Raw genomic sequence first — 18,051 nt, 5'->3', positions numbered from 1 at the left:
TATAAGGATAACCATCAGCACACTGTGAGGTATAGACATTAAAGGTAGATTGTATAAATCTTTATATGTATTTAAATAAAATGAACTAACAATAGTTTGTGGTTTTAATTAAATGAGTCTCCCACCTCCAATTATTGGCAAATGAAGGGGATAATCTAAAGCTTTATTGAACTCAGCTGACATTAAAGCTGGCAGCACAGACGGTGTAATGGTTAGCATTACTGCCTCACAGCACTGAGGTCGTGGGTTCAATTCCCTAACTGTGTGGAGTTTGTATATTCTCCCTGTGCTTGCGTGGGTTTCCTCCGGGTACTCCGGTTTCCTCCCACACTCCAAAAATATACTGGTAGGTTAATTGGCTCCCCACAAAAAAATTAACCCTAGTGTGTATGTGTGTGTGCATGTGATAGGGAATATAGATTGTAAGCTCCACTGGGGCAGGGACTGATGTGAATGGTCAACTATTCTCTGTAAAGCGCTGCGGAATATGTGTGCGCTATATAAATAACTGATAATAAATAAATAAATAAATACTAGTATAATACTGGGGACAGATAGTGCAGATGAGACTATAAACGAAGTTTAAACTTAACCACTATTCCTCCAGTGACCACATGAGGTCGCTGCTGCTGCCAATGTTCAATTTCCGACAGATTAAAAAGCAAAAATTCAATAACTGTTCTAGCTGAGCGCCAACACCTACATAAAGGATACAGAATGTACATGAGTGGAATCGCCATATCAATTTTTTTGATCAAATATAAGTTAAAACATAGAAGAATCGAAAACAGCACGTTCCTATCAGCCCAGTACAGGGGTCACAGCAATAGTTACAGCCCGATTAGAGAGGAAGTGGGTGGCTCTTAAAAGAGCCTTTGTGTTGATGTGGGAGGGAGAAGGAAAGCAGATCACTTGGCGCTGGTGTATTTGGTGACGGCCTTGGTGCCCTCAGACACGGCGTGCTTGGCCAACTCTCCCGGCAGCAGCAGACGTACAGCGGTTTGGATCTCCCGGGAAGTGATGGTGGAGCGCTTGTTGTAATGAGCCAGGCGGGAAGCTTCCCCTGCAATGCGTTCAAAAATATCATTCACAAAAGAGTTCATGATGCCCATAGCCTTAGAGGAGATGCCAGTATCAGGATGCACCTGCTTCAGCACCTTGTAGACGTAAATGGCGTAACTCTCCTTCCTGGTCTTCCTACGCTTCTTCCCATCTTTCTTCTGGGTCTTAGTCACCGCTTTCTTTGAGCCTTTCTTGGCCGCCGGAGCAGATTTGGCTGGATCAGGCATTATCAATGAACTCTCTCTCTACAGCTTTACAAAGCAAGAAAATACAAATGTGACCATCAACGCCCAGAAACTGCTCTATTTATTGACAACCCATGCAAATGAGGCTTCACCCCTGCAGACTGCACTATTGGGTAGACGTATCATGTGATGTTGAACGGCATCATAACCCCACCCTACATTTGTTGATTGGTCAGTGCATGAACTTGTGCTGCATTGGTTGCCGTGTAAGCTAACCAATCACAGAGCAAGTACAGGATACCATATTAGTATATATAGGTAAGGAGGCGGGCGACGTTATAGACCCATTACATCATCTTTATAGCGTGTATAATTTTGTATCTGTGTGGCTCGAGCATGTCTGGAAGAGGGAAACAAGGCGGTAAGACCAGGGCAAAGGCTAAGACTCGTTCATCTCGGGCCGGACTCCAATTTCCGGTAGGTCGCGTCCACCGTCTACTGAGGAAGGGAAACTATGCTGAGCGTGTGGGAGCCGGAGCCCCAGTGTATCTGGCCGCAGTGCTCGAGTATCTGACGGCTGAGATTCTAGAACTTGCCGGAAACGCCGCCCGAGATAACAAGAAGACTCGCATCATCCCCCGCCACCTACAGTTGGCTGTGCGCAATGACGAAGAACTAAACAAGTTGCTCGGTGGGGTGACTATCGCCCAGGGAGGCGTCCTGCCCAACATCCAGGCTGTACTGCTGCCCAAGAAGACCGAGAGCCACAAGTCCGCTAAGAGCAAGTAAAGTTACTGCTAGATATTTGTTCCCACCATAACACAAAGGCTCTTTTCAGAGCCACCCAACCCGTCCCTGAAGAGCTGATTTCCAATGCGAGTATATGAGCCCGATTTAAAATTTATAATTTAGTGCACTGAGCTCACATATAAACCGCATAGATCAAGAGGGGGTGGAGTTGATACCATAACACTCTAGCAGGCTCTGAAGAGCTTTAGGGGGAGATTTATCAAAGTTTGGAGAGAGAAAAAGTACCAACCAATCAGCTCTTAACTCATTTTTCAAACGGTCTAAAATGACAGGAGCTGATTGGTTGTCCAAGGCAGCGACAGGCTGGCAGGAAGATGCGGGTACTACAGAATACCGCGGCGCTGCTAGCTATGCGGCTACTTAAGGAGCAGCTTTAGTTGCCAGCTGCTTGCGGGGAGCTTTCCTGCCGATGGATTTACGCCCTGTCGGCAATGGTCGTGTCCATATTTTAAAGAAGAAAATTCAGGCAAAACAATGGGATCAGGGAATGTCTTATAGCAATTCTACCTCTACATTATGTTGTACGCTGATTGGAAGATGTATTCATTCCCCCTACACTGACTGGTTTTAAGTAACCGTTTGAAAATTTCAAAAACCCCGTCTATAATATCAAAGCTGACTCTTCCAGATTGAGAGGGAGGAAATTACCTGCGTCCTGCGCTGGAATATGGCGGTGATTTCTTTCCATCCATCGTAGTAACGGTTGAATATTAATTTGCTATAACCATATTAGCCGGCCTGTGTAATTCTTATCAGTGTGAGCAGGACATATAACAGCCAGTTTTGTCCATTGAATCCAGATCCCTATTCAACAATGCACAAACTTTAAATTCTATATAAAGGTTACAATGTTGATAACCTACCAAACCTGTGAGATGGTTTCCCTTCATACACGGAAAGAACCTGCTGCTGCAAAATGAAAGAAAGGGTTATGCAACCATTTTTTTTTATGTAGAACATACAGTACCTCCCCATATTTCTTTCCTCATGTCAGCAGGACGTGGCAGAGTCCAAACCTTCGTTGTTAACTTGTTACTATCACCTTTTAGAATGTGAATCAGCACAAGTTTATGAAGCAGCACTGACAGCTAGTAGCCAACTGAAGCGCCTAATTGTTAAATTGTATCAAAATACTGTCATCAGTAACTACTAAATAATGTGATTGGACGAATTAAATAGACATACTTCACTATGTACACAGGAGCTATTACAAACATTACCAGTGCGTTACAATAGCGCTCTCACAGAAGAGATGGGCGGCCCTTAAAAGAGCCTTTGTGGGAGAAGTAATTTTAGATGTGCATTAGTATTCAGCCTCCGAATCCATAGAGTGTGCGGCCCTGGCGTTTCAGAGCATACACCACATCCATAGCGGTGACAGTTTTCCGCTTGGCGTGCTCGGTGTAGGTGACGGCGTCCCGTATAACGTTCTCCAGGAAGACCTTCAACACCCCTCGGGTCTCTTCATAAATGAGACCGGAGATGCGCTTCACGCCTCCTCTCCGGGCTAGACGACGGATGGCGGGTTTAGTAATTCCTTGGATATTATCCCGAAGCACCTTCCTGTGCCGCTTAGCACCTCCTTTTCCGAGCCCCTTTCCGCCTTTTCCTCTACCAGACATACTGCTTCCTGATCACCGCTTTCACTCAGTCGAAACAAAAAAAAACCATACGAACACTGCGGCAAAGTCCTCCTCTTATACAGTGCGGGCGGACCTAGTAGGAAACTTATGGGCTATGAGGGAGGAGTCCTCCTGTGCGTCACATCCTGCACCTTGTGACACATTTAATATAGGGACAATATCAGTTTCGGGACGACCCCTCTAATACAATTATTAATTTTAATGTATACAAAAACGCATCCTTAGACTCATCCTAAAGAGCGCAGTGGGGTTTCGCTTGCCGCCTTAAAGAAGGCTCTGGCTGCGGGAGGCTACGATGTGGAGAAGAATAACAGCCGCGTCAAGCTGGGTGTGAAGAGTCTGGTGACCAAAGGAACCCTCACTCAGGTGAAAGGCACCGGCGCTTCAGGCTCCGTAAGAAGCCGGTGGAAAGCAAGAAGGCTGCTCAGAAGTCTCTGAAGCCCAAGAAGCCTGCGGCAAAGAAAGTGGCCAAATCCCCGAAGAAGCCCAAGAAAGCTCCGAGTGCTGCTAAGAGCCAGAAGAAAGTAAATAAACCATCAAAGGCGGCTGCTGCCAAAAGCCCAAAGAAGCCTAAAGCCGTGAAGCCTAAAAAGGCGGCCAAGAGTCCGGCCAAGAAGGCAGCGAAGCCCAAAACTGCCAAGAAGGCGGCTAAGCCCAAAACTGCCAAGAGTCCGGCCAAGAAGGCGGCTAAGCCCAAGAAAGCAGCGGCTAAGAAGTAATGGACAAACAACCGCAGCCTCTTCCGTATCACACCAAAGGCTCTTTTCAGAGCCACCCACCCTTTCTCGGCAGAGCTCTAAACGCACGGCGTGTTCTCTAGGGGCTTCTTTGTGATTCGCTTGTACTGTATTTAGTGGGTAACCATGTAAAGCCTCCTGGGCTCAAACATCACCATTCAATGTCTCAATCTTGGGGTGTGGGGGCGTGTTGTTAATACTCGGTTATTTAATAGCTTTATTATTTTTTAACGACAGAATGATCCCCCGGTTTCATAATTCACAGCCTCCCTCGGTTAAACCAGTTGCTCAGTGGAGTGAACATCGCTCAGGGAGGCCGTACTACTGCGGCTACCTAAGGAGCCACAAGCCAGCTAAGAGCTAGTGATGTTACTGCTAGATCTTATTTCCACCATAACACAAGCCACCCATCCTGTCCCTAAAGTGCGAATTCATGGCCGATTTAGCGGGAGAGATGATAGCCATTGTGCGCTTTACATAATTATAGGTCTTATAATAGCGCAGTGCCCTTCAACCGCAAACACATAAAGGGGGAGTTCTTCTCGGCTACATGTAAATGTTGTCAGTCTAATTGTTCCCTTAGCCATCAGTGCATGCTGGATAGGAGACTTCTGTGTAGTTCACCAGCAGCTAATGTGCCACAGGTTATCTACTCTTGCTACAAGCGATTAACGTAATGCTGCCGGCATAATCCTTATTAGTGAGAGCGGGAGAAATAGCAGCCAGTTATCCCACCACTACAAGCGATTAAATATTATTCGATCACACGGTGCTGCTATTGCTTCAGATTTTACTGTGAGGATGTGTAGCCATGATATCTGCTACCACATTAAAAATGCAGTTATCCCACTTCCTAGCATACAGTGTGTGTATATATATATTTTTTCGATAACTTTCCAAAGCTGAGACACCCTCTGAGAAACACACCTCAGCGTGAGTGCAAGCCTCTATCTACTGTTAACATCTGATTGTGTCTGTGATAAGAAACTGGGTGTCAGGCAGAAGAGATAAAGGCACATCCCACTTAGAAACCCCTCTTTTTGGGAAGAAAGCTAATTGCACTTACTCTAGGTATTAAGAAGTGTTGAATCTGATACAAAAGGATCCCCATTAAATTAAATGACCCGCATTAAATCAGTTGGCACCAGCTGGGGGGATACAGTACTGTAGCAGTCTACTGCAGATTACGAGGAGTGCAAGACCTATCGGAGCATGATGTGTCCCAAATTCCCAACATAGAAACAGTGTAAGGAGTTATAACCGGCAGCTAGCTCAGGGCGCCCCATCACCCACCCGGTCTCATTTATTTCTCCAACAGCAGTCACTGCTCCAGGATCGCGTCTGTGTGGATAAGAAAGCCTACAGTGTTCTGCCAAACCAGAAGCACCGTGAGTTTGGTTTCTGATTGTCTCTAGACGGCTTGAAACGATCTGGTACAGGAACTGACGGACTCATTTATAAATCTGCCTTCAAAACACGGACTGACTAGCTCTATTCCTTTGAGCAGTGTGTGGTAATTCCAGTGTGGTTTAGCGGTTTGATACATTTGTTACAATATAACTGTATAAAACTGTGTGGATTGCTACAATGTTACGTGATCATTCAGTTACAGCAGCCTGCAATCATGTCTTTACCAATGTCATTTATATTTTCCAAATCAACAGCCACAGAAGACAATAATCTATTGATTTAACCAGTGTAATGCTCAATTTTGATTGACAAAATGATTTGAAAGTGCAGGGAGTCTTAATATGAATCTTAATGGTGATGTGATTTTATGCAATGGGCTATTCTTTTCAATTTCATCCTCCCCAGGCAGAAAAGGGTTATGGCTTTTAAGAGAATAGGGATTACCTACAGACAACACAAATTAGAATGTTCTCAGTTTTTCCCTTCTAAAAAGTGTACATTGTATCCATCATCTTACAACTAGTCAGCCAAACACACTGATTTGTGCCATCGTATACTATGGACTCACTACATTCTCTAACATGGGGATACCACTAAAACGGTGTTTGAATGTACACACCTAGAACAAGTTTATAATGGGTATGTGCATCGCTATGAAATAATAACCTGTAACGCTGTAAATCTAATCAGCAAACACGCAGCTCAATACGAGGGAAAAAGTGAAATATTAGCACCTTGTAAAGAGTCTGCCGTTTGCCAGGACAAAATACATAATGGTACTAGTGCGTCAGAATAGCGCTCACAGAAGAGATGGGCGGCCCTGAAAAGGGCCTTTGTGTGAGTGATAGTATTAGGCGTGCATCAGTGTTCAGCCCCCGAATCCATAGAGAGTGCGGCCCTGGCGTTTCAGAGCGTACACCACATCCATGGCGGTGACTGTTTTCCTCTTGGCGTGCTCGGTGTAGGTGACGGCGTCTCGGATAACGTTCTCCAAAAAGACCTTCAACACCCCACGCGTCTCTTCATAAATGAGACCGGAGATGCGCTTCACACCCCCTCTCCGGGCCAGACGACGGATGGCGGGCTTAGTGATTCCCTGGATGTTATCCCGAAGCACCTTCCTGTGCCGCTTAGCGCCTCCTTTTCCGAGCCCCTTTCCACCTTTGCCTCTGCCAGACATGCTGCTTCTACTTTTCCACTGATTCCACTGGAAACAAGAAGAGTAATATAGTTGCGATGTAGAAAGTCCTCCTCTTATACAGTGTAAGCGGACCTAGTAGGAAACTTCTACGCTATGAGGGAGGAGTCCTCCTGTGCGTCACATCCTGCTCCTTGTGACACAACTAATACAGGGACAATATCAGTTTTGGGACGACTTCTCCCAGTGCAATTATTAGAATTTAAATTTATACAAGAACTCATCCGCTATACAGACTGAACTGAGACTGTGTATGTGTCTAATGAGATATGTGTCCATATTATAGGTGATATTTAACATTACTGTCCCCCTATTACTTCTTGTCCCCCATTCTTTCCCGTTTCTCCCTTTTCCTCATTTCTCTTGTACTTTTTTAAATAGTCTCCCACTTTTGTCATCCCTTTTCTCCATCTATTCTTTCCACAATTCCTTCAGTTTCTCTTATTCTACCCTCTATTCCTCTCATCTCCCTGTATTGGTACCCCCCTTTTTTTTTTATTTCTCTCTGCCCTCAAAACACAGACACTTTCTACACATCCATCTGTTTACTCTCTTAACTGAAATAGGTTCTGTATTACAAATTGGACAAGGCGCACATTACAGGCTGCCTGGGGACTTTCATTGTGTAGAATTGAGGGGGTGTATGTGGGTAGGCTACCCTTACTTCTAGTAAGCAACTGCCAGGCTGACAATAACAGCTTTATGTTACAATTGTCTGGCACCGCGGTCCTGTGGTGGGCTCCTCCTAACATTTACTGCTGAGTTCCTTTTCCACTGTTATTGGCATTCCAGCATGATCTTTGCTTCTAACCCAAGGTAACCTAACACTTCTTAGCAGGTGACTGAGGTTTGTTCTGTAATAGTTTCAAAGTAATAGGGCTAGCTTACCATAGCCATATTACTGAAACATTTATCTTGATAAATATACAGAAGAGATTTGGATGAATAGAAGAATATTTAGAAGTGTCACACACATTCTACGCTGCCGGCAGAATCCCAGGCAGGATTAATATGTAGCTTAGTCTGTTATGTAGCCTTACCATGTCATAGTAACTAGAGCTTCTAGACAAGAGTACAAATACCTTGTGAGGCAGCCTGTCTGTGTTATCCATCTGAGTGTACAAAAGCCCACACGTTGCCTTTATGTGTCTCAATATCCACCCGGCTCTATACAGATTGTGCCGCAGAGCCCCTTAACTATCTCCAGTACCAGGAGGAGACAAAATGATCCGATACTACATATTAGCCTCGCATGAAAGGAGACATTTATAACATGCAGGGCACATGCAGACTGGTGTGGATGAGCTGCCAGTGGCTATATCTGTCTTACCTCGTCGCGCCTAAGCGAACAATTGCCATAAAGGGTAAGATGAGGCCTTAGAGTAGGAGTGTGGAGCAAAGAGCCAGCTCGCTGCCCTTCTAATGCCGTATAAAATACTCTTTTTCTGCGCTAGGGAAACACACGCTGAGAGCTGGTTGTCCCTTTCATTCATATAAGGAAATAATTTACACGGCTACATATTCCGCCAATGGGAACACAGAAGGCACCACGGTGAGCAGCCAATCACGGCATAGCCGGCACTGTATATAAAAGACTTCGGCAGATATGTGTACTACATTATTATTTCAACGTGTTACGCTGAATTGTACATGAACATGGCAGAAACTGCACCAGCCGCCGCCGTCCCTGCTCCATCAGAGGGCGCAGCCAAAAAGAAAAGACAAACGAAGAAAGCTGCGGGAGGAGCCAAGAAAAGTCCCAAGTCTTCTGGCCCCAGCGTCTCCGAGCTGATCGTGAAAGTCGTGGCCGCCTCTAAAGAGCGCAGTGGGGTTTCGCTTGCCGCCTTAAAGAAGGCTCTGGCTGCGGGAGGCTACGATGTGGAGAAGAAAAACAGCCGCATTAAACTGGGGGTGAAAGGCCTGGTGACCAAAGGAACACTCACTCAGGTGAAAGGCACCGGCGCTTCAGGCTCCTTCAAGCTCAGTAAGAAGCCAGTGGAAAGCAAGAAGGCTGCTCAGAAGTCTCTGAAGCCCAAGAAGCCTGCGGCAAAGAAAGTTGCCAAATCCCCGAAGAAGCCCAAGAAAGCTCCGAGTGCTGCTAAGAGCCCGAAGAAAGTAAAGAGACAATCAAAGGCGGCTGCTGCCCAAAGAAGCCTAAAGCCGAGAAGCCTAAAAAGGCGGCCAAGAGTCCGGCCAAGAAGGCAGCGAAGCCCAAAGCTGCCAAGAGTCCGGCCAAGAAGGCAGCTAAGCCCAAAACTGCCAAGAGTCCGGCCAAGAAGTTGGCTAAGCCCAAGAAAGCAGCGGCAAAGAAGTAATGGACAAACAACCGCAGCCTCTTCCTTATCACACCAAAGGCTCTTTTCAGAGCCACCCACCCTCTCTCGGCAGAGCTGTAAACGCACGGCGTGTTCTCTAGGGGCTGCTTTGTGATTCGCTTGTACTGTATTTAGTGGTTAACCATGTAAAGCCTCCTGGGCTTACACATCACCATTCAATGTCTCAATCTTGGGGTGTGGGGGCGGGTTGTTAATAATTTAATAGCTTTAATCTAGTAAAACTCATGGTATGGCTGAGTAATTCGTGTTTTTTTTTTTTTTGTACGACATAATAATCCCCCTCCCCCCCTTCATCATTCACAGCTTCTTCCGGCTAAACAAATTGCTCGGTGGGCTGAACATCGCCCAGGGAGGCCATACTACTGCCTAAGACGACTATAGTGATGTTACTGCTAGATCTTTGTTTCCACCATACCACAAAGGCTCTTTCCAGAGCCACCCACCCTGTCCCCAAAGAGCGGATTCATGGCCGATTTAGCGGGAGAGATGGAAGAGCCATTGTGCGCTTCCATCTCTCCTGCTAAGGGCACTGCACTTGCGGCATAGTGCAGTGCCCTTATGCCGCAATCACAAAGGGGGAGTTCTTCCATAGCTCTGGGTCTAGAACGTGGGGGTTGGTTCTGTAAAGGATAGGAGTGCAGCTTGGTGAAATGTACAGGGAAACCACGTTCTAATCTACACTTAAAAGGATGCAACTTCAATTGAAACGGCTACATGTAAATAGGAGACTTCTACCTTTGACCAATGCAGCGGGAAGGTGCGGGGCACTACAGAATACGCGATGTGAGGCTAATTAAGGATACTACCGGTATTCATGTGGACTCCACCTAGGGAGGAAGCGGAGTTGAGGCTTTATCAGCATTCTTCCAATTCTAGAAATATATAGTTGATGCTTCAGCTCGTTTAGAAAGATTTGGTGGCTCTGAAAAGAGCCTTTGTGCTGCGTGTATGTAGTAGTGCCGAGTATAGTCTATGCCCTCTCGCCTCGGATCCTGCGGGCCAGCTGGATGTCTTTGGGCATGATGGTCACCCTCTTGGCGTGAATGGCACACAGGTTGGTGTCCTCGAAGAGCCCGACCAGATAAGCCTCGCTGGCCTCTTGCAGGGCCATAACGGCAGAGCTCTGGAAACGCAGGTCGGTCTTAAAGTCCTAGGCGATCTCTCTCACCAGGCGCTGGAAGGGCAACTTGCGGATCAGCAGTTCGGTGGATTTCTGGTAGCGTCGGATCTCTCGGAGCGCAACAGTTCCGGGTCGGTAGCGGTGAGGCTTCTTCACGCCGCCGGTAGCTGGGGCGCTCTTCCGAGCTGCCTTGGTTGCCAGCTGCTTGCGGGGAGCTTTTCCTCCAGTAGATTTGCGGGCGGTCTGCTTGGTCCTGGCCATTGTACTATACACTAGTAATGTAGGAAGAAGAATAAATAAAGAATAGTCGAAAACAACTCTATTTATCCACAGTGCTGCGTTGTGATTCGATGAATTAAAGACGCCCATCATTCTGATTGGCTGAGGCAAAGTCGTTCTAACTTTCAAGATTTTTCGTTTCCTCCGTTATTAGGTATGTAAAGTATATAATATAACATGCCAGTGCGGGAATACACGAGTTGCAATAAATTGTTTAGTTCAAAGTTCAGTCGATGTAATTTAATCGGAAATTATGTCCTTGTTTACCAGCGAGAAGAATCAATGAGCGACCCCCTACATACGGACGGTGATATTGCATCACTACACTATAGGACTCGTGTCGGGGGTCTAAAGACAGACAGTAATCACAACGCTGAATAGCTGCCATGGGCGGGAAAGTTTTGTGTTTAAACAAAATGATTCCTTCAAGCTACGCTCACTACTTCAAGTATATAATCACAGCAGTAAAAACAGCATAGATCAATATATCAGCAAATGGTGCAAAATTCACAATAAAACAACCATTTGATTGAAAAATCATTAAGAATACATTTATATGGAAGGCATCATTTGTCATATTGTGAGTAATATGAGATCTGAGTATACTCAGTAGGTCTGCATGCATTGGAAACAAAATATGATACTAAAGAGAAACAGTAAATATTATTTTACAATTGTTTCTATTCTATGAAACATTAGTGGATACAATCTTTACCTTAGACCACAACCTAAACCTCAGAGAAACTACATGAAGAAATACAGGGCTACATCTGTATAGTATATAGGGGCTCACAATGTACTGTACTCAGTTGAAATAAAACACAAGCTATACTAAAGGCACAGTATATAAAACAGACACTTTTATTGTTCTATATTCATTCCAGATTTGTATTTTCCTTCTGCACATTCAGTTATTGTATTTATATTTTGCTTGTTCTTTTTCTACTCTCACGATTTATGAACATGCAATTACGTAGTTATTATTGAGATATATTAGTAATAAGGGGGGGATTTAAAAAAATAATATTCCATATTGGTGCAGATAGTAATTGGTTATTACTAATTAAATACTGATAGGTGGTATATTTAGGGGACTCTGGCTTCCCAATGGGACCCCATGTGCATGTGCTGCCATCACTGGAGGGCATTGAGCATGGGTTGACAATTATTATTGGGGGATGGAAGGTAATCACACTTTAGTAAACTGTCGAGGGCCGCATGTAATATATTTTATATTTATGACACCAGGCTATCAATAAAATTATATGGGGTTTTATTGACAGTTGCGTTCCTCTATTTCCCCACACACATTTATCTCAATGCTATAAAATAAATGGAGTCAAATGCATACACTGTATGATATGAGATAAATGGAATAAGCAAAAATAATAATCTTCTTAACACAATATAAACATGCCGCACAAAGAAATAAAATTTTGTGCAAGGGTTAATGCCAGCTTCACAAGACTGATGAGCAAACCAGTAACCACTAATGACAGGTAGTGAGCGTCATCAGATAGAAAGGATTAAGGTGAAACCCTCTTAGAAACCCCTCTTTCTGTGAAGAATGCTGATGGTACTTTCCTTAGGTTTCTCACAGTCAATTGGATTATTGTGTGTAATAATGTTAAAGAATATATTGAAATTGAGCAATAAAGAAACACTTAAATTTCAATAATTTGAACTAAATCATGTGCACAACACCTCAAACTGTGGGAAGAGTATTTTACAGGTAAAAATCAGAGGCTCATTTTACATGTTTACACAAAAACAAGGGGACCCCACACTACATACTCATGTCCTTTTCATGGCAACCCATCCATCTCTACTACAATAATCAGATGGTCATTACGGATAGTAGTGTGTGGATCCTGGTTGTCAAAGCATTCAGCTGCAGACATCGCGATTGAGGAATTATAACGCCAGAGTGTAAAGCCATTTATTTATTTATTTTTAAAACTTTAGTGTGTAATGTATTTAAGAGCATCATCATCCAGAACCTAGAGGCCTTTCCGGGTAACATATCACTTATAAATGATTGCTAATTAATAAGTGTACTGACATGTTTGACAGGTGTAATACTCCACGTGAAGTTGAAATTGATAAGACCATCTTTTTAATGACGTACAGAACATCTTAGGACGTATTTAATACAAGGTCCTCGTTTTGGATACAATATCCACTTACCGCAAGGTTAGACTTGGATTTAATAAAATGGCAACACAGAAAGGAACCTAATAGATGTCCGGCTCTAGTAAGTAGTGAAAAAGCTCACGATGACCGGTGGAATCTGTATTGGGAACAAGTTACAACTCCAACAAATAAAACAGACATAAACTACGTAAGACAGGAGTGAAATACAGCCTAGGTTTCTGTAACTCAGTTCCGTTAAAGGTAATAGTTACAGCTCGATTAGAGAGGAGGTGGGTGGCTCTTAAAAGAGCCTTTGTGTTCATGTGGGACGGAAGAGGAGATCACTTGGCGCTGGTGTACTTGGTGACGGCCTTGGTGCCCTCGGACACGGCGTGCTTGGCCAGCTCTCCCGGCAGCAGCAGGCGTACAGCGGTCTGGATCTCCCGAGAAGTGATGGTGGAGCGCTTGTTGTAATGAGCTAGGCGTGAAGCTTCCCCTGCAATGCGCTCAAAGATATCATTCACAAAGGAGTTCATGATGCCCATAGCCTTGGAGGAGATGCCAGTATCAGGATGCACCTGCTTCAGCACCTTGTAGACGTAAATGGCGTAACTCTCCTTCCTGGTCTTCCTACGCTTCTTCCCATCTTTCTTCTGGGTCTTAGTCACCGCTTTCTTGGAGCCTTTCTTGGGGGCCGATGCAGTCTTGGCTGGTTCAGGCATTATCAACACAGACAATGACTCCCTCTGCAGAAAATCATTCTGACCAAACCAAGATCAGCTCTATTTATAGGCAGGCTATGCAAATTAAGCTTTATTCATTAGTGGTCATCCATAGCACAGCTTTCATTGGCTAGTACAAGAACTTGAGCTGCATTGGTGACTGTTGCATTGGACCAATCACAGAGCAAACAGGGGATCCCGCAGACAATATATATATGAGGAGGAGGGCGCTGTCTTTGAGGGAGCTGTTTCTCCGTTACATAGAACATGTCTGGAAGAGGTAAACAAGGCGGCAAGACCCGGGCTAAGGCCAAGACTCGTTCATCTCGGGCCGGTCTCCAGTTTCCTGTTGGCCGCGTTCACCGCCTCCTGAGGAAGGGAAATTATGCGGAGCGTGTTGGTGCCGGAGCCCCAGTGTATTTGGCCGCTGTACTAGAGTACTTGACGGCTGAGATTCTAGAGCTTGCAGGTAACGCTGCCCGCGACAACAAGAAGACCCGCATCATCCCCCGCCACCTCCAGCTCGCCGTGCGCAATGATGAGGAACTGAATAAATTGCTGGGTGGAGTGACCATCGCCCAGGGGGGAGTCCTGCCCAACATCCAGGCCGTGCTGCTGCCCAAGAAAACGGAGAGTCACAAGTCAGCCAAGAGCAAGTAATGTGATGCTGGTAACTTCCACCACAGAACCCATGTCCCTGTAACACCACAAAGGCTCTTTTCAGAGCCACCCACATCTTCCCAGGAGAGCTGAGAACACGGCTATTTTTTGTTTAGGTTTTTACAGTAGCGTTATCTGGCTGGTAAGCAGCGCTTTGTTATTAGAACATCCCCAACATTCCATCCAGATCAGGAACAGCAGCTGTGAAAGGGTTGGTTCCACTTTAGTCTACGCACATTTACAAGCTTTAAATTCCTTTAAAAACTTCTACTGCTATCACTTCTTATGGCCATACAAGAATTTGCAATTGCTCTTCTTTCTGGCAAACTGACTGGGGATTATATTTACTATAAGAATATATCAAATTGTATATGCACGTTCAGATATGTGACTAGAATTGCGATTATAAACTGAATTGCATTGTTTTCCATGTTTCGTTTCTTCCATTAAAGTGGGAAGGATTTTATCTAACAAGGTGGAATTTTGGTGTAATCAGTGAAAATAAAGTGATGGGATTTACTGCAAATTAAAAATCAAGTAAGGGCAATACCATTGGGGTGTTGCTGACGTCACAAATGTGACACTTTAAAGACAAGCACTTATAATTTGTGAGGTCCACATGGTGTTTATTTATGCACATTGAATACTACATTATTTATTTAATAATAAACAATTGTAATATAGACAAATCATAGGCTGACAAAGTTGGCATAGGCACCAAATTATACCATTTGAACAAGTAGCTGTAGTGGTGCAAGGGTTAAATAGCCGTGGACCACAAATTTGACCCTTCCAACCTAAGGACTGGAGTCACATAGACATCACCCACTTGTATTTTGCCTGACCTAACAAGGTTTTGTGCATGAAATAGGCTGGCAAAGTGGGCAGAGGCACCAAATTATACCATTTTGAATAAGTCAGCTGTAGTGTTGCAAGCGTTAAATAGCCTTGAATGACAAATTTGACACTACCAAATAACAGACAATGGTCACCTACTGATTCACTTGTATTTTTTGTGGCCCAACAAGTATTTTGGGCATGAAATAGGCTGGCAAAGCGGGTACAGGCACCAAATTATACCATTTGAATAAAGTGTTGCAAGTATCAAATAGCCTTGGGCCACAATTTGACAATTCCAACCAACAGTGGGTGTCACATTTGATGCACTTGTATTTTGCCTGGCCCAACAAGGTTTAGGCCATGAAATAGGCTGGCAAAGTGGGAAAAGGCACCAAACCATTTTGAATAAGGAGCTGTAGAACTGCAAGGGTTAAATAGCCTTGGGCCACAAATTTGACAATTCCAAACAACAGTGGTGTGTCACTTACATATGACCCACTTTTATTTTGCCTGGCCCAACAAGGTTTTGTGCATGAAATAGGCTGGAAAAGTGGGCATAGGTACCAATTTATATCATTTTGAATAAGTAGCTCTAGTGTTGCAAGGGTGAAAAAAACTTGGGCCACAAATATGACACTTCTAAGCAACAGAAATATGTCACTTACATATGATTCATTTGTATTTTGCCTGGCCCAACAGGGTTTTGGGCATGAAATAGGCTGGCAAAGTGGGCACAGATACAGATTGTATTGATTTGAATAAGTATCTGTAGTGTTGCAAGTATTAAATAGCCTTGGGCAACAAATTTGACATTTGCAACCAACAGAGAGCAGTCACTTATAAAAGACCCAATTGTATTTTGCCTGGCGCAACAAGGTTTTGGGCATGAAAAAGGCTGGCAAACTGAGCACAGGCACCACATTTTCAAATTTTGAATAAATACCTGTATTGTTGAAAGGGTAAAATAGCCTTGGACCACAAATTTGACACTTCCAACCAACAGAGAAAAGTCACTTACATATGACCCAATTGTATCTTGACTGGCCCTACAAGGTTTTGGGCATAAAACAAGCTGGCAAAGTGGGCACAGGCACCAAATTATACAATTTTGAATAAGTAGCTGTCATGCTGCAAGGGTTAAATAGCCTTGGACCACAAATTTGAGACTTCTAATCAATGCGCCAACCAGTCAGTGCGGTCGGAAATCGTGTGCTCGCAATATAGCGAATGCCTACTAATTTGAGTGACAGAGTGAGGCGTTTGTGGGTGGTAACAGGGGAAGGTGCTTGAAAACGGGGTGTGGAGATCCGAACGCAGGCGTGCCAAACGGTCAAAACGGGCATTTAATGGGAGTGCATAATTAACAAAGCAGCGTCATCAACCACGTCAGTTGGGTGTCTTTTAGCCAGAACTGCTCGCATGATTGCGGTAGGAAAATGCTACCACAAGAATAGCAAGCAGTTCATTCTACTTTCGATGTACTCGATTAATCTAATAAATAGCGGAGATGACGTATGATGCGAGCGGCCAGGGGCATTTTTTACAAAAAAAAGTCTGCATGTTTTGTTCGCTTGTTCAGACGTAGAGGCGTCAACAGACCGCAAAGAGCGAACGGTCAATTTAAATAGCCAGCCCCTTTTTCTGGACAAGCGAGCGCAAATAGCGTCCGGCTCTGAATTAGGCCCTCTGTCCCACAGTCTTCTCCTGTCTCTCCCCGTCTGTTCTCTTCACTCATCTAGGCTAGTCTCCTTGTTTGCACTGCATTGTGAAACTAGGCCTGTGTTCTATTGGTCAGTGAAAGCTTTTTGTTCCTCTACAATTAGCGCTTGTCTGTGGCTGTCCGCTGTGTTGAGGATGATATCTTTGGTGAATGTATTTTCTGCTCTGACAGTAACGGTTGCTGGTATTGCCATATACAGTTATGCCTGGCTGGTGCCTTTAGGTCTCTGGGGATTTCTACAGTGGAAGAAAGGGGTGAGCCAGTCTGTCGGGACCTACAGCTTCATGGAGACCGTGTGCGTCTATGGGTACTCTTTGGGCCTGATTCAGAGCCGTTCGCTATTTGCGGTCGTTCGTTCAAAAACAAGGGGTGGCTATTCAAATGATCCGTTCGCAAATTGCAGTCTGTTCACACCTCTAAGTCTGAATGAGCGAGCAAAACATACGCTCGTTTATTTGTTAAAAACGCCCCCTGGCCGCTCGCACCATACGTCATGTCCGCTATTTATTAGATTAATCGAGTACATCGACCAGCGTATGAACTGCTCGCTATTCTTGTGGTTGGTTTTTGCTACCACAATCTTGCGAGCAGTTCTGGCTATAAAATAACCCAGTGACGCGGTCAATGACGCTGCTGTATTAATTATGCACACCCATAAAACGCCCGTTTTGACCTTTAAGCACGCCTGCGTTCGGATCTCCACTCCCCATTTTCTAGCACCTTCCCCTGTTACCACCCACATACGCCTCATTCTGTCACTCAAAATAGCAGGCATTCGCTATATTGCGAGCACATGAATTTCGGCCGCACTGACTGGTTCGCGCATGCGTATAACGATCCGTACGCATGCGCAGATGTGCGAACATCGCTCGGAACGAGCGTACTGCCGCTAGCGAGTGGCTCTGAATGAGGGCCATTGTCTGCGTTTATCCCATCCACAGTGAGTATCGCTTAGCTGTTCTGTGTGTGTATGACAGTTTTTTTCTATAGAACGCTGTGTTATCCAGGCTGCTTTGGCTAATGTGAAATCTGACCCCCAAAGACATGGAAATATTTATCGGAGCCTTTGTAAGATATGAGAGAATAAAACTTAATATATGTTTATAAATGACCAAACCTGCCCATCATTGGGTCTGTTCCATCCATTAGAGAAAACAGATCTAGTTTAGCAGTTTGGTGTTGCTCTCCTTTGCATC

At 44.6% G+C, this 18,051-nt stretch overlaps 6 protein-coding genes and 2 pseudogenes across 6 annotated transcripts; 3 read left to right on the top strand and 5 right to left on the bottom strand.

Annotated features, from left to right (window-relative positions):
- Positions 1-879: 879 nt before the first annotated feature.
- On the bottom strand, positions 880-1,326 carry LOC148453404 (histone H2B 1.1-like). Its single transcript, XM_088462175.1, has one exon. The coding sequence runs from the start codon at positions 1,287-1,289 to the stop codon at positions 909-911; it is 381 nt and encodes a 126-aa protein (XP_088318301.1). The 5' UTR covers positions 1,290-1,326; the 3' UTR covers positions 880-908.
- A 278-nt stretch (positions 1,327-1,604) lies between these two features.
- Positions 1,605-2,091, top strand: LOC148453403 (histone H2A type 1). Its single transcript, XM_088462222.1, has one exon. The coding sequence runs from the start codon at positions 1,644-1,646 to the stop codon at positions 2,034-2,036; it is 393 nt and encodes a 130-aa protein (XP_088318348.1). The 5' UTR covers positions 1,605-1,643; the 3' UTR covers positions 2,037-2,091.
- A 1,189-nt stretch (positions 2,092-3,280) lies between these two features.
- LOC148453402 (histone H4) lies at positions 3,281-3,702 on the bottom strand. The gene has a single exon (XM_088462165.1). It carries the CDS (start codon positions 3,677-3,679, stop codon positions 3,368-3,370), a length of 312 nt encoding a protein of 103 aa, XP_088318291.1. The 5' UTR covers positions 3,680-3,702; the 3' UTR covers positions 3,281-3,367.
- Positions 3,703-5,908: 2,206 nt separating this feature from the next.
- Positions 5,909-8,465, bottom strand: LOC148453401 (histone H4). The gene is made up of 2 exons (XM_088462161.1): positions 8,376-8,465; positions 5,909-7,054 (listed from the first exon to the last, which is right to left on the bottom strand). The coding sequence occupies exon 2, from the start codon at positions 7,025-7,027 to the stop codon at positions 6,716-6,718; it is 312 nt and encodes a 103-aa protein (XP_088318287.1). The 5' UTR covers positions 7,028-7,054; positions 8,376-8,465; the 3' UTR covers positions 5,909-6,715.
- A 215-nt stretch (positions 8,466-8,680) lies between these two features.
- On the top strand, positions 8,681-9,417 carry LOC148453400 (histone H1 pseudogene; annotated as a pseudogene).
- A 907-nt stretch (positions 9,418-10,324) lies between these two features.
- On the bottom strand, positions 10,325-10,771 carry LOC148453399 (histone H3-like; annotated as a pseudogene).
- Positions 10,772-13,204: 2,433 nt separating this feature from the next.
- Positions 13,205-13,656, bottom strand: LOC148453398 (histone H2B 1.1-like). The gene has a single exon (XM_088462196.1). The coding sequence runs from the start codon at positions 13,633-13,635 to the stop codon at positions 13,255-13,257; it is 381 nt and encodes a 126-aa protein (XP_088318322.1). The 5' UTR covers positions 13,636-13,656; the 3' UTR covers positions 13,205-13,254.
- A 207-nt stretch (positions 13,657-13,863) lies between these two features.
- LOC148453397 (histone H2A type 1) lies at positions 13,864-14,367 on the top strand. Its single transcript, XM_088462224.1, has one exon. The coding sequence runs from the start codon at positions 13,903-13,905 to the stop codon at positions 14,293-14,295; it is 393 nt and encodes a 130-aa protein (XP_088318350.1). The 5' UTR covers positions 13,864-13,902; the 3' UTR covers positions 14,296-14,367.
- The last annotated feature ends 3,684 nt before the right edge of the window (positions 14,368-18,051 follow it).

The sequence above is a fragment of the Taudactylus pleione genome, unplaced genomic scaffold, assembly GCF_031769625.1.
Source record: "Taudactylus pleione unplaced genomic scaffold, aTauple2 ptg001161l, whole genome shotgun sequence".
Classification (NCBI taxonomy): Eukaryota; Metazoa; Chordata; class Amphibia; order Anura; family Myobatrachidae; genus Taudactylus; species Taudactylus pleione.
The sequence above is the reverse complement of the archived record's forward strand: the minus strand, read 5'-3'. Positions and strand labels throughout refer to the sequence as shown.

What these genes read in the sequence shown, in the direction of transcription:
- LOC148453403 (XM_088462222.1), top strand. Translation starts at nt 1,644, where the DNA reads ATGTCTGGAAGAGGGAAACAAGGCGGTAAGACCAGGGCAAAGGCTAAG.
- LOC148453398 (XM_088462196.1), bottom strand. Translation starts at nt 13,635, where the DNA reads ATGCCTGAACCAGCCAAGACTGCATCGGCCCCCAAGAAAGGCTCCAAG.
- LOC148453397 (XM_088462224.1), top strand. Translation starts at nt 13,903, where the DNA reads ATGTCTGGAAGAGGTAAACAAGGCGGCAAGACCCGGGCTAAGGCCAAG.
- LOC148453402 (XM_088462165.1), bottom strand. Translation starts at nt 3,679, where the DNA reads ATGTCTGGTAGAGGAAAAGGCGGAAAGGGGCTCGGAAAAGGAGGTGCT.
- LOC148453401 (XM_088462161.1), bottom strand. Translation starts at nt 7,027, where the DNA reads ATGTCTGGCAGAGGCAAAGGTGGAAAGGGGCTCGGAAAAGGAGGCGCT.
- LOC148453404 (XM_088462175.1), bottom strand. Translation starts at nt 1,289, where the DNA reads ATGCCTGATCCAGCCAAATCTGCTCCGGCGGCCAAGAAAGGCTCAAAG.